This window comes from Coregonus lavaretus (assembly GCF_964263955.1).
Source record: "Coregonus lavaretus genome assembly, chromosome: 8".
NCBI lineage: Eukaryota > Metazoa > Chordata > Actinopteri > Salmoniformes > Salmonidae > Coregonus > Coregonus lavaretus.
The window spans coordinates 62,992,812-63,007,683 of NC_139995.1; the positions used below are offsets into that span (position 1 = coordinate 62,992,812).

The window sequence follows — 14,872 nt, forward strand, 5'->3', positions numbered from 1 at the left end:
AACAACATTATAATACCTGGACTACAGCCAGCCCCAACCCCACAGAGGATATTAACAACATTATAATACCTAGACCACAGCCAGCCCCAACCCCAACCCCACAGAGGATATTAACAACATTATAATACCTGGACTACAGCCAGCCCCAACCCCACAGAGGATATTAACAACATTATAATACCTAGACCACAGCCAGCCCCAACCCCAACCCCACAGAGGATACTAACATCATTATAATACCTGGACCACAGCCAGCCCCAACCCCACAGAGGACATTAACAACATTATAATACCTAGACCACAGCCAGCCTCAACCCCACAGAGGATATTAACAACATTATAATACCTGGACCACAGCCAGCCCCAACCCCACAGAGGATATTAACAACATTATAATACCTAGACCACAGCCAGCCCCAACCCCACAGAGGATATTAACAACATTATAATACCTAGACCAGAGCCAGCCCTAACCCCACAGAGGATATTAACAACATTATAATACCTGGACCACAGCCAGCCCCAACCCCAACCCCACAGAGGATATTAACAACATTATAATACCTAGACCACAGCCAGCCCCAACCCCAACCCCACAGAGGATATTAACAACATTATAATTCCTGGACCACAGCCAGCCCCAACCCCACAGAGGATATTAACAACATTATAATACCTAGACCACAGCCAGCCCCAACCCCACAGAGGATATTAACAACATTATAATACCTGGACCACAGCCAGCCCCAACCCCACAGAGGATATTAACAACATTATAATACCTGGACCACAGCCAGCCCCAACCCCACAGAGGATATTAACAACATTATAATACCTAGACCACAGCCAGCCCCAACCCCACAGAGGATATTAACAACATTATAATACCTAGACCACAGCCAGCACCAACCCCAACCCCACAGAGGATATTAACAACATTATAATACCTAGACCACAGCCAGCCCCAGCCCCAACCCAACAGAGGATATTAACAACATTATAATACCTAGACCACAGCCAGCCCCAACCCCAACCCCACAGAGGATATTAACAACATTATAATACCTAGACCACAGCCAGCCCCAACCCCACAGAGGATATTAACAACATTATAATACCTAGACCACAGCCAGCCCCAACCCCACACAGGATACTAACAACATTATAATACCTAGACCACAGCCAGCCCCAATCCCAACCCCACAGATGATATTAACAACATTATAATACCTAGACCACAGCCAGCCCCAACCCCACAGAGGATATTAACAACATTATAATACCTGGAACACAGCCAGCCCCAACCCCAACCCCACAGAGGATATTAACAACATTATAATACCTAGACCACAGCCAGCCCCAACCCCATAGAGGATATTAACAACATTATAATACCTAGACCACAGCCAGCCCCAACCCCACAGAGGATATTAACAACATTATAATACCTGGACTACAGCCAGCCCCAACCCCACAGAGGATATTAACAACATTATAATACCTAGACCACAGCCAGCCCCACCCCCAACCCCACAGAGGATACTAACAACATTATAATACCTGGACCACAGCCAGCCCCAACCCCACAGAGGATATTAACAACATTATAATACCTAGACCACAGCCAGCCTCAACCCCACAGAGGATATTAACAACATTATAATACCTGGACCACAGCCAGCCCCAACCCCACAGAGGATATTAACAACATTATAATACCTAGACCACAGCCAGCCCCAACCCCACAGAGGATATTAACAACATTATAATACCTAGACCAGAGCCAGCCCTAACCCCACAGAGGATATTAACAACATTATAATACCTGGACCACAGCCAGCCCCAACCCCAACCCCACAGAGGATATTAACAACATTATAATACCTAGACCACAGCCAGCCCCAACCCCAACCCCACAGAGGATATTAACAACATTATAATTCCTGGACCACAGCCAGCCCCAACCCCACAGAGGATATTAACAACATTATAATACCTGGACCACAGCCAGCCCCAACCCCACAGAGGATATTAACAACATTATAATACCTGGACTACAGCCAGCCCCAACCCCACAGAGGATATTAACAACATTATAATACCTAGACCACAGCCAGCCCCAACCCCACAGAGGATATTAACAACATTATAATACCTAGACCATAGCCAGCCCCAACCCCACAGAGGATATTAACAACATTATAATACCTGGACCACAGCCAGCCCCAACCCCAACCCCACAGAGGATATTAACAACATTATAATACCTAGACCAGAGCCAGCCCTAACCCCACAGAGGATATTAACAACATTATAATACCTGGAACACAGCCAGCCCCAACCCCAACCCCACAGAGGATATTAACAACATTATAATACCGAGACCACAGCCAGCCCCAACCCCACAGAGGATATTAACAACATTATAATACCTGGACCACAGCCAGCCCCAACCCCAACCCCACAGAGGATATTAACAACATTATAATACCTAGACCACAGCCAGCCCCAACCCCACAGAGGATATTAACAACATTATAATACCTAGACCACAGCCAGCCCCAACCCCACAGAGGATATTAACAACATTATAATACCTGGACCACAGCCAGCCCCAACCCCACAGAGGATATTAACAACATTATAATACCTAGACCACAGCCAGCCCCAACCCCACAGAGGATATTAACAACATTATAATACCTAGACCACAGCCAGCCCCAACCCCACAGAGGATATTAACAACATTATAATACCTAGACCACAGCCAACCCCAACCCCACAGAGGATATTAACAACATTATAATACCTAGACCACAGCCAGCCCCAACCCCACAGAGGATATTAACAACATTATAATACCTAGACCACAGCCAGCACCAACCCCAACCCCACAGAGGATATTAACAACATTATAATACCTAGACCACAGCCAGCCCCAACCCAACAGAGGATATTAACAACATTATAATACCTAGACCACAGCCAGCCCCAACCCCAACCCCACAGAGGATATTAACAACATTATAATACCTAGACCACAGCCAGCCCCAACCCCACAGAGGATATTAACAACATTATAATACCTAGACCACAGCCAGCCCCAACCCCACACAGGATACTAACAACATTATAATACCTAGACCACAGCCAGCCCCAATCCCAACCCCACAGATGATATTAACAACATTATAATACCTAGACCACAGCCAGCCCCAACCCCACAGAGGATATTAACAACATTATAATACCTGGAACACAGCCAGCCCCAACCCCAACCCCACAGAGGATATTAACAACATTATAATACCTAGACCACAGCCAGCCCCAACCCCACAGAGGATATTAACAACATTATAATACCTAGACCACAGCCAGCCCCAACCCCACAGAGGATATTAACAACATTATAATACCTGGACCACAGCCAGCCCCAACCCCAACCCCACAGAGGATAATAACAACATTATAATACCTGGACCACAGCCAGCCCCAACCCCACAGAGGATATTAACAACATTATAATACCTAGACCACAGCCAGCCCCAACCCCAACCCCACAGAGGATATTAACAACATTATAATACCTAGACCACAGCCAGCCCCAACCCCAACCCCACAGAGGATATTAACAACATTATAATACCTAGACCACAGCCAGCCCCAACCCCACAGAGGATATTAACAACATTATAATACCTAGACCACAGCCAGCCCCAACCCCACAGAGGATATTAACAACATTATAATACCTAGACCACAGCCAGCACCAACCCCACAGAGGATATTAACAACATTATAATACCTAGACCACAGCCAGCCCCAACCCCACAGAGGATATTAACAACATTATAATACCTAGACCACAGCCAGCCCCAACCCCACAGAGGATATTAACAACATTATAATACCTAGACCACAGCCAGCCCCAACCCCAACCCCACAGAGGATATTAACAACATTATAATACCTAGACCACAGCCAGCCCCAACCCCACAGAGGATATTAACAACATTATAATACCTAGACCACAGCCAGCCCCAACCCCACAGAGGATATTAACAACATTATAATACATAGACCACAGCCAGCCCCAACCCCACAGAGGATATTAACAACATTATAATACCTGGACCACAGCCAGCCCCAACCCCAACCCCACAGATGATAATAACAACATTATAATACCTAGACCACAGCCAGCCCCAACCCCATAGAGGATATTAACAACATTATAATACCTAGACCACAGCCAGCCCCAACCCCACAGAGGATATTAACAACATTATAATACCTGGACCACAGCCAGCCCCAACCCCACAGATGATATTAACAACATTATAATACCTAGACCACAGCCAGCCCCAACCCCAACCCCACAGAGGATATTAACAACATTATAATACCTGGACCACAGCCAGCCCCAACCCCAACCCTACAGAGGATATTAACAACATTATAATACCTGGACCACAGCCAGCCCCAACCCCACAGAGGATATTAACAACATTATAATACCTAGACCACAGCCAGCCCCAACCCCACAGAGGATATTAACAACATTATAATACCTAGACCACAGCCAGCCCCAACCCCACAGAGGATATTAACAACATTATAATACCTAGACCACAGCCAGCCCCAACCCCACAGAGGATACTAACAATATTATAATACCTGGACCACAGCCAGCCCCAACCCCACAGAGGATATTAACAACATTATAATACCTAGACCACAGCCAGCCCCAACCCCACAGAGGATATTAACAACATTATAATACTTAGACCACAGCCAGCCCCAACCCCACAGAGGATATTAACAACATTATAATACCTGGACCACAGCCAGCCCCAACCCCATAGAGGATATTAACAACATTATAATACCTAGACCACAGCCAGCCCCAACCCCAACCCCACAGAGGATATTAACAACATTATAATTCCTGGACCACAGCCAGCCCCAACCCCAACCCCACAGAGGATATTAACAACATTATAATACCTAGACCACAGCCAGCCCCAACCCCAACCCCACAGAGGATATTAACAACATTATAATTCCTGGACCACAGCCAGCCCCAACCCCAACCCCACAGAGGATATTAACAACATTATAATACCTAGACCACAGCCAGCACCAACCCCAACCCCAAAGAGGATAGTAACAACATTATAATACCTAGACCACAGCCAGCCCCAACCCCACAGAGGATATTAACAACATTATAATACCTAGACCACAGCCAGCCCCAACCCCACAGAGGATATTAACAACATTATAATACCTAGACCACAGCCAGCCCCAACCCCACAGAGGATATTAACAACATTATAATACCTAGACCACAGCCAGCACCAACCCCACAGAGGATATTAACAACATTATAATACCTAGACCACAGCCAGCCCCAACCCCACAGAGCATATTAACAACATTATAATACCTAGACCACAGCCAGCCCCAACCCCACAGAGGTTATTAACAACATTATAATACCTAGACCACAGCCAGCCCCAACCCCACAGAGGATATTAACAACATTATAATACCTAGACCACAGCCAGCCCCAACCCCAAAGAGGATATTAACAACATTATAATACCTAGACCACAGCCAGCCCCAACCCCAACCCCACAGAGGATACTAACAACATTATAATACCTGGACCACAGCCAGCCCCAACCCCACAGAGGATATTAACAACATTATAATACCTAGACCACAGCCAGCCCCAACCGCACAGAGGATATTAACAACATTATAATACCTAGACCACAGCCAGCCCCAACCCCACAGAGGATATTAACAACATTATAATACCTAGACCACAGCCAGCCCCAACCCCACAGAGGATATTAACAACATTATAATACCTAGACCACAGCCAGCCCCAACCCCACAGAGGATACTAACAACATTATAATACCTAGACCACAGCCAGCCCCAACCCCAACCCCACAGAGGATACTAACAACATTATAATACCTGGACCACAGCCAGTCCCAGTCCCAGTCCCAGTCCCAGGCCTGGTCTCCTGGACAACATGGACCGGCATCTGTCTGCAGTTGATAAACCGCTCTCCTTCCTGAAGAGACTTCATGTCATGGATTACAAATGGCTGCAGAGACAAACAACAAACAAACAAACAAAATAATGTTAAAACATGATGACTATCTGGAGACAACATCCTGTTAAAACATAATGACTATCTGGAGACAACACTGTGTTAAAACATGATGACTATCTGGAGACAACACTGTGTTAAAACATGATGACTATCTGGAGACAACACTGTGTTAAAACATGATGACTATCTGGAGACAACATCCTGTTAAAACATGATGACTATCTGGAGACAACACTGTGTTAAAACATGATGACTATCTGGAGACAACACTGTGTTAAAACATGATGACTATCTGGAGACAACATCCTGTTATAACATGATGACTATCTGGAGACAACACTGTGTTATAACATGATGACTATCTGGAGACAACACTGTGTTAAAACATGATGACAATCTGGAGACAACACTGTGTTAAAACACGATGACTATCTGGAGACAACATCCTGTTAAAACATTATGACTATCTGGATACAACACTGTGTTATAACATGATGACTATCTGGAGACAACACTGTTTTAAAACACGATGACTATCTGGAGACAACATCCTGTTAAAACATGATGACTATCTGGAGACAACACTGTGTTAAAACATGATGACTATCTGGAGACAACACTGTGTTAAAACACGATGACTATCTGGAGACAACATCCTGTTAAAACATGATGACTATCTGGAGACAACACTGTGTTAAAACATGATGACTATCTGGAGACAACACTGTGTTAAAACACGATGACTATCTGGAGACAACATCCTGTTAAAACATGATGACTATCTGGAGACAACACTGTGTTAAAACATGATGACTATCTGGAGACAACACTGTGTTAAAACATGATGACTATCTGGAGACAACACTGTGTTAAAACATGATGACTATCTGGAGACAACACTGTGTTAAAACATGATGACTATCTGGAGACAACATCCTGTTATAACATGATGACTATCTGGAGACAACACTGTGTTATAACATGATGACTATCTGGAGACAACACTGTGTTAAAACATGATTACTATCTGGAGACAACACTGTGTTAAAACACGATGACTATCTGGAGACAACATCCTGTTAAAACATGATGACTATCTGGAGACAACACTGTGTTAAAACATGATGACTATCTGGAGACAACACTGTGTTAAAACATGATGACTATCTGGAGACAACACTGTGTTAAAACATGATGACTATCTGGAGACAACACTGTGTTAAAACATGATGACTATCTGGAGACAACATCCGGTTAAAACATGATGACTATCTGGAGACAACACTGTGTTAAAACATGATGACTATCTGGAGACAACATCCTGTTATAACATGATGACTATCTGGAGACAACATCCTGTTATAACATGATGACTATCTGGAGACAACACTGTGTTAAAACATGATGACTATCTGGAGACAACACTGTGTTAAAACATGATGACTATCTGGAGACAACACTGTGTAAAAAAATGATGACTATCTGGAGACAACACTGTGTTATAACATGATGACTATCTGGAGACAACACTGTGTTATAATATGATGACTATCTGGAGACAACACTGTGTTATAACATGATGACTATCTGGAGACAACACTGTGTTAAAACATGATGACTATCTGGAGACAACATCCTTTTATAACATGATGACTATCTAGAGACAAAACTGTGTTAAAACATGATGACTATCTGGAGACAACACTGTGTTAAAACATGATGACTATCTGGAGACAACATCCTGTTATAACATGATGACTATCTGGAGACAACACTGTGTTAAAACATGATGACTATCTGGAGACAACATCCTGTTAAAACATGATGACTATCTGGAGACAACACTGTGTTAAAACATGATGACTATCTGGAGACAACATCCTGTTAAAACATGATGACTATCTGGAGACAACACTGTGTTATAACATGATGACTATCTGGAGACAACATCCTGTTATAACATGATGACTATCTGGAGACAACATCCTGTTATAACATGATGACTATCTGGAGACAACATCCTGTTATAACATGATGACTATCTGGAGACAACACTGTGTTAAAACATGATGACTATCTGGAGACAACATCCTGTTAAAACATGATGACTATCTGGAGACAACACTGTGTTAAAACATGATGACTATCTGGAAACAACACTGTGTTAAAACATGATGACTATCTGGAGACAACACTGTGTTAAAACATGATGACTATCTGGAGACAACACTGTGTTAAAACATGATGACTATCTGGAGAGAACATCCTGTTAAAACATGATGACTATCTGGAGACAACATCCTGTTAAAACATGATGACTATCTGGAGACAACACTGTGTTAAAACATGATGACTATCTGGAGACAACACTGTGTTAAAACACGATGACTATCTGGAGACAACACTGTGTTAAAACATGATGACTATCTGGAGACAACACTGTGTTATAACATGATGACTATCTGGAGACAACACTGTGTTATAACATGATGACTATCTGGAGACAACATCCTGTTATAACATGATGACTATCTGGAGACAACATCCTGTTATAACATGATGACTATCTGGAGACAACACTGTGTTAAAACATGATGACTATCTGGAGACAACACTGTGTTAAAACATGATGACTATCTGGAGACAACATCGTGTTATAACATGATGACTATCTGGAGACAACACTGTGTTAAAACATGATGACTATATGGAGACAACATCCTGTTAAAACATGATGACTATCTGGAGACAACACTGTGTTAAAACATGATGACTATCTGGAAACAACACTGTGTTAAAACATGATGACTATCTGGAGACAACACTGTGTTAAAACATGATGACTATCTGGAGACAACACTGTGTTAAAACATGATGACTATCTGGAGAGAACATCCTGTTAAAACATGATGACTATCTGGAGACAACATCCTGTTAAAACATGATGACTATCTGGAGACAACACTGTGTTAAAACATGATGACTATCTGGAGACAACACTGTGTTAAAACACGATGACTATCTGGAGACAACACTGTGTTAAAACATGATGACTATCTGGAGACAACACTGTGTTATAACATGATGACTATCTGGAGACAACACTGTGTTATAACATGATGACTATCTGGAGACAACATCCTGTTATAACATGATGACTATCTGGAGACAACATCCTGTTATAACATGATGACTATCTGGAGACAACACTGTGTTAAAACATGATGACTATCTGGAGACAACACTGTGTTAAAACATGATGACTATCTGGAGACAACATCGTGTTATAACATGATGACTATCTGGAGACAACACTGTGTTAAAACATGATGACTATATGGAGACAACATCCTGTTAAAACATGATGACTATCTGGAGACAACACTGTGTTAAAACATGATGACTATCTGGAGACAACACTGTGTTAAAACATGATGACTATCTGGAGACAACACTGTGTTAAAACATGATGACTATCTGGAGACAACATCGTGTTATAACATGATGACTATCTGGAGACAACACTGTGTTATAACATGATGACTATCTGGAGACAACATCCTGTTAAAACATGATGACTATCTGGAGACAACACTGTGTTAAAACATGATGACTATCTGGAGACAACACTGTGTTAAAACATGATGACTATCTGGAGACAACATCCTGTTATAACATGATGACTATCTGGAGACAACACTGTGTTATAACATGATGACTATCTGGAGACAACACTGTGTTATAACATGATGACTATCTGGAGACAACATCCTGATATAACATGATGACTATCTGGAGACAACACTGTGTTAAAACATGATGACTATCTGGAGACAACACTGTGTTAAAACATGATGACTATCTGGAGACAACACTGTGTTAAAACATGATGACTATCTGGAAACAACACTGTGTTAAAACATGATGACTATCTGGAGACAACACTGTGTTAAAACATGATGACTATCTGGAGACAACACTGTGTTAAAACATGATGACTATCTGGAGAGAACATCCTGTTAAAACATGATGACTATCTGGAGACAACACTGTGTTAAAACATGATGACTATCTGGAGACAACACTGTGTTAAAACATGATGACTATCTGGAGACAACATCCTGTTAAAACATGATGACTATCTGGAGACAACACTGTGTTAAAACATGATGACTATCTGGAGACAACACTGTGTTAAAACATGATGACTATCTGGAGACAACACCCTGTTATAACATGATGACTATCTGGAGACAACACTGTGTTAAAACATGATGACAATCTGGAGACAACACTGTGTTAAAACACGATGACTATCTGGAGACAACATCCTGTTAAAACACGATGACTATCTGGAGACAACATCCTGTTAAAACATGATGACTATCTGGAGACAACACTGTGTTAAAACATGATGACTATCTGGAGACAACACTGTGTTAAAACACGATGACTATCTGGAGACAACACTGTGTTAAAACATGATGACTATCTGGAGACAACACTGTGTTATAACATGATGACTATCTGGAGACAACACTGTGTTATAACATGATGACTATCTGGAGACAACATCCTGTTATAACATGATGACTATCTGGAGACAACATCCTGTTATAACATGATGACTATCTGGAGACAACACTGTGTTAAAACATGATGACTATCTGGAGACAACACTGTGTTAAAACATGATGACTATCTGGAGACAACATCCTGTTATAACATGATGACTATCTGGAGACAACACTGTGTTAAAACATGATGACTATATGGAGACAACACTGTGTTATAACATGATGACTATCTGGAGACAACACTGTGTTATAACATGATGACTATCTGGAGACAACACTGTGTTATAACATGATGACTATCTGGAGACAACACTGTGTTAAAACATGATGACTATCTGGAGACAACATCCTTTTATAACATGATGACTATCTGGAGACAACATCCTGTTAAAACATGATGACTATCTGGAGACAACACTGTGTTAAAACATGATGACTATCTGGAGACAACACTGTGTTAAAACATGATGACTATCTGGAGACAACATCCTGTTATAACATGATGACTATCTGGAGACAACACTGTGTTATAACATGATGACTATCTGGAGACAACACTGTGTTATAACATGATGACTATCTGGAGACAACATCCTGATATAACATGATGACTATCTGGAGACAACACTGTGTTAAAACATGATGACTATCTGGAGACAACACTGTGTTAAAACATGATGACTATCTGGAGACAACATCCTGTTAAAACATGATGACTATCTGGAGACAACACTGTGTTATAACATGATGACTATCTGGAGACAACATCCTGTTATAACATGATGACTATCTGGAGACAACATCCTGTTATAACATGATGACTATCTGGAGACAACATCCTGTTATAACATGATGACTATCTGGAGACAACATCCTGTTATAACATGATGACTATCTGGAGACAACATCCTGTTATAACATGATGACTATCTGGAGACAACACTGTGTTAAAACATGATGACTATCTGGAGACAACACTGTGTTAAAACACGATGACTATCTGGAGACAACATCCTGTTAAAACATGATGACTATCTGGAGACAACACTGTGTTAAAACATGATGACTATCTGGAGACAACACTGTGTTAAAACATGATGACTATCTGGAGACAACACTGTGTTAAAACATGATGACTATCTGGAGACAACACTGTGTTAAAACATGATGACTATCTGGAGACAACATCCGGTTAAAACATGATGACTATCTGGAGACAACACTGTGTTAAAACATGATGACTATCTGGAGACAACATCCTGTTATAACATGATGACTATCTGGAGACAACATCCTGTTATAACATGATGACTATCTGGAGACAACACTGTGTTAAAACATGATGACTATCTGGAGACAACACTGTGTTAAAACATGATGACTATCTGGAGACAACACTGTGTAAAAAAATGATGACTATCTGGAGACAACACTGTGTTATAACATGATGACTATCTGGAGACAACACTGTGTTATAACATGATGACTATCTGGAGACAACATCCTGTTATAACATGATGACTATCTGGAGACAACACTGTGTTAAAACATGATGACTATCTGGAGACAACATCCTATTAAAACATGATGACTATCTGGAGACAACACTGTGTTAAAACATGATGACTATCTGGAGACAAAATCCTGTTAAAACATGATGACTATCTGGAGACAACACTGTGTTATAACATGATGACTATCTGGAGACAACATCCTGTTATAACATGATGACTATCTGGAGACAACATCCTGTTATAACATGATGACTATCTGGAGACAACATCCTGTTATAACATGATGACTATCTGGAGACAACACTGTGTTAAAACATGATGACTATCTGGAGACAACATCCTGTTAAAACATGATGACTATCTGGAGACAACACTGTGTTAAAACATGATGACTATCTGGAAACAACACTGTGTTAAAACATGATGACTATCTGGAGACAACACTGTGTTAAAACATGATGACTATCTGGAGACAACACTGTATTAAAACATGATGACTATCTGGAGAGAACATCCTGTTAAAACATGATGACTATCTGGAGACAACACTGTGTTAAAACATGATGACTATCTGGAGACAACACTGTGTTAAAACATGATGACTATCTGGAGACAACACTGTGTTAAAACATGATGACTATCTGGAGACAACACCCTGTTATAACATGATGACTATCTGGAGACAACACTGTGTTAAAACATGATGACAATCTGGAGACAACACTGTGTTAAAACACGATGACTATCTGGAGACAACATCCTGTTAAAACATGATGACTATCTGGAGACAACACTGTGTTAAAACATGATGACTATCTGGAGACAACACTGTGTTAAAACACGATGACTATCTGGAGACAACATCCTGTTAAAACATGATGACTATCTGGAGACAACACTGTGTTAAAACATGATGACTATCTGGAGACAACACTGTGTTAAAACACGATGACTATCTGGAGACAACACTGTGTTAAAACATGATGACTATCTGGAGACAACACTGTGTTATAACATGATGACTATCTGGAGACAACATCCTGTTATAACATGATGACTATCTGGAGACAACATCCTGTTATAACATGATGACTATCTGGAGACAACATCCTGTTATAACATGATGACTATCTGGAGACAACACTGTGTTAAAACATGATGACTATCTGGAGACAACATCCTGTTAAAACATGATGACTATCTGGAGACAACACTGTGTTAAAACATGATGACTATCTGGAAACAACACTGTGTTAAAACATGATGACTATCTGGAGACAACACTGTGTTAAAACATGATGACTATCTGGAGACAACACTGTATTAAAACATGATGACTATCTGGAGAGAACATCCTGTTAAAACATGATGACTATCTGGAGACAACACTGTGTTAAAACATGATGACTATCTGGAGACAACACTGTGTTAAAACATGATGACTATCTGGAGACAACACTGTGTTAAAACATGATGACTATCTGGAGACAACACCCTGTTATAACATGATGACTATCTGGAGACAACACTGTGTTAAAACATGATGACAATCTGGAGACAACACTGTGTTAAAACACGATGACTATCTGGAGACAACATCCTGTTAAAACATGATGACTATCTGGAGACAACACTGTGTTAAAACATGATGACTATCTGGAGACAACACTGTGTTAAAACACGATGACTATCTGGAGACAACATCCTGTTAAAACATGATGACTATCTGGAGACAACACTGTGTTAAAACATGATGACTATCTGGAGACAACACTGTGTTAAAACACGATGACTATCTGGAGACAACACTGTGTTAAAACACGATGACTATCTGGAGACAACACTGTGTTAAAACATGATGACTATCTGGAGACAACACTGTGTTATAACATGATGACTATCTGGAGACAACATCCTGTTATAACATGATGACTATCTGGAGACAACATCCTGTTATAACATGATGACTATCTGGAGACAACATCCTGTTATAACATGATGACTATCTGGAGACAACACTGTGTTAAAACATGATGACTATCTGGAGACAACATCCTGTTAAAACATGATGACTATCTGGAGACAACACTGTGTTAAAACATGATGACTATCTGGAAACAACACTGTGTTAAAACATGATGACTATCTGGAGACAACACTGTGTTAAAACATGATGACTATCTGGAGACAACACTGTATTAAAACATGATGACTATCTGGAGAGAACATCCTGTTAAAACATGATGACTATCTGGAGACAACACTGTGTTAAAACATGATGACTATCTGGAGACAACACTGTGTTAAAACATGATGACTATCTGGAGACAACACTGTGTTAAAACATGATGACTATCTGGAGACAACACCCTGTTATAACATGATGACTATCTGGAGACAACACTGTGTTAAAACATGATGACAATCTGGAGACAACACTGTGTTAAAACACGATGACTATCTGGAGACAACATCCTGTTAAAACATGATGACTATCTGGAGACAACACTGTGTTAAAACATGATGACTATCTGGAGACAACACTGTGTTAAAACACGATGACTATCTGGAGACAACATCCTGTTAAAACATGATGACTATCTGGAGACAACACTGTGTTAAAACATGATGACTATCTGGAGACAACA

General features: G+C 40.9%; 1 protein-coding gene across 1 annotated transcript in view; it reads right to left on the minus strand.

Moving 5' to 3' along the window:
- The window catches only part of pparg (peroxisome proliferator-activated receptor gamma), a 227,358-nt gene that overhangs the window by 42,430 nt on the left and 170,056 nt on the right, over positions 1 to 14,872 (minus strand). The window contains exon 6 of the mRNA XM_084167902.1: positions 5,992 to 6,124. Within this exon, the coding sequence (XP_084024028.1) occupies positions 5,992 to 6,124 (133 nt within the window). The remainder of the gene's footprint in view (positions 1 to 5,991; positions 6,125 to 14,872) is intronic.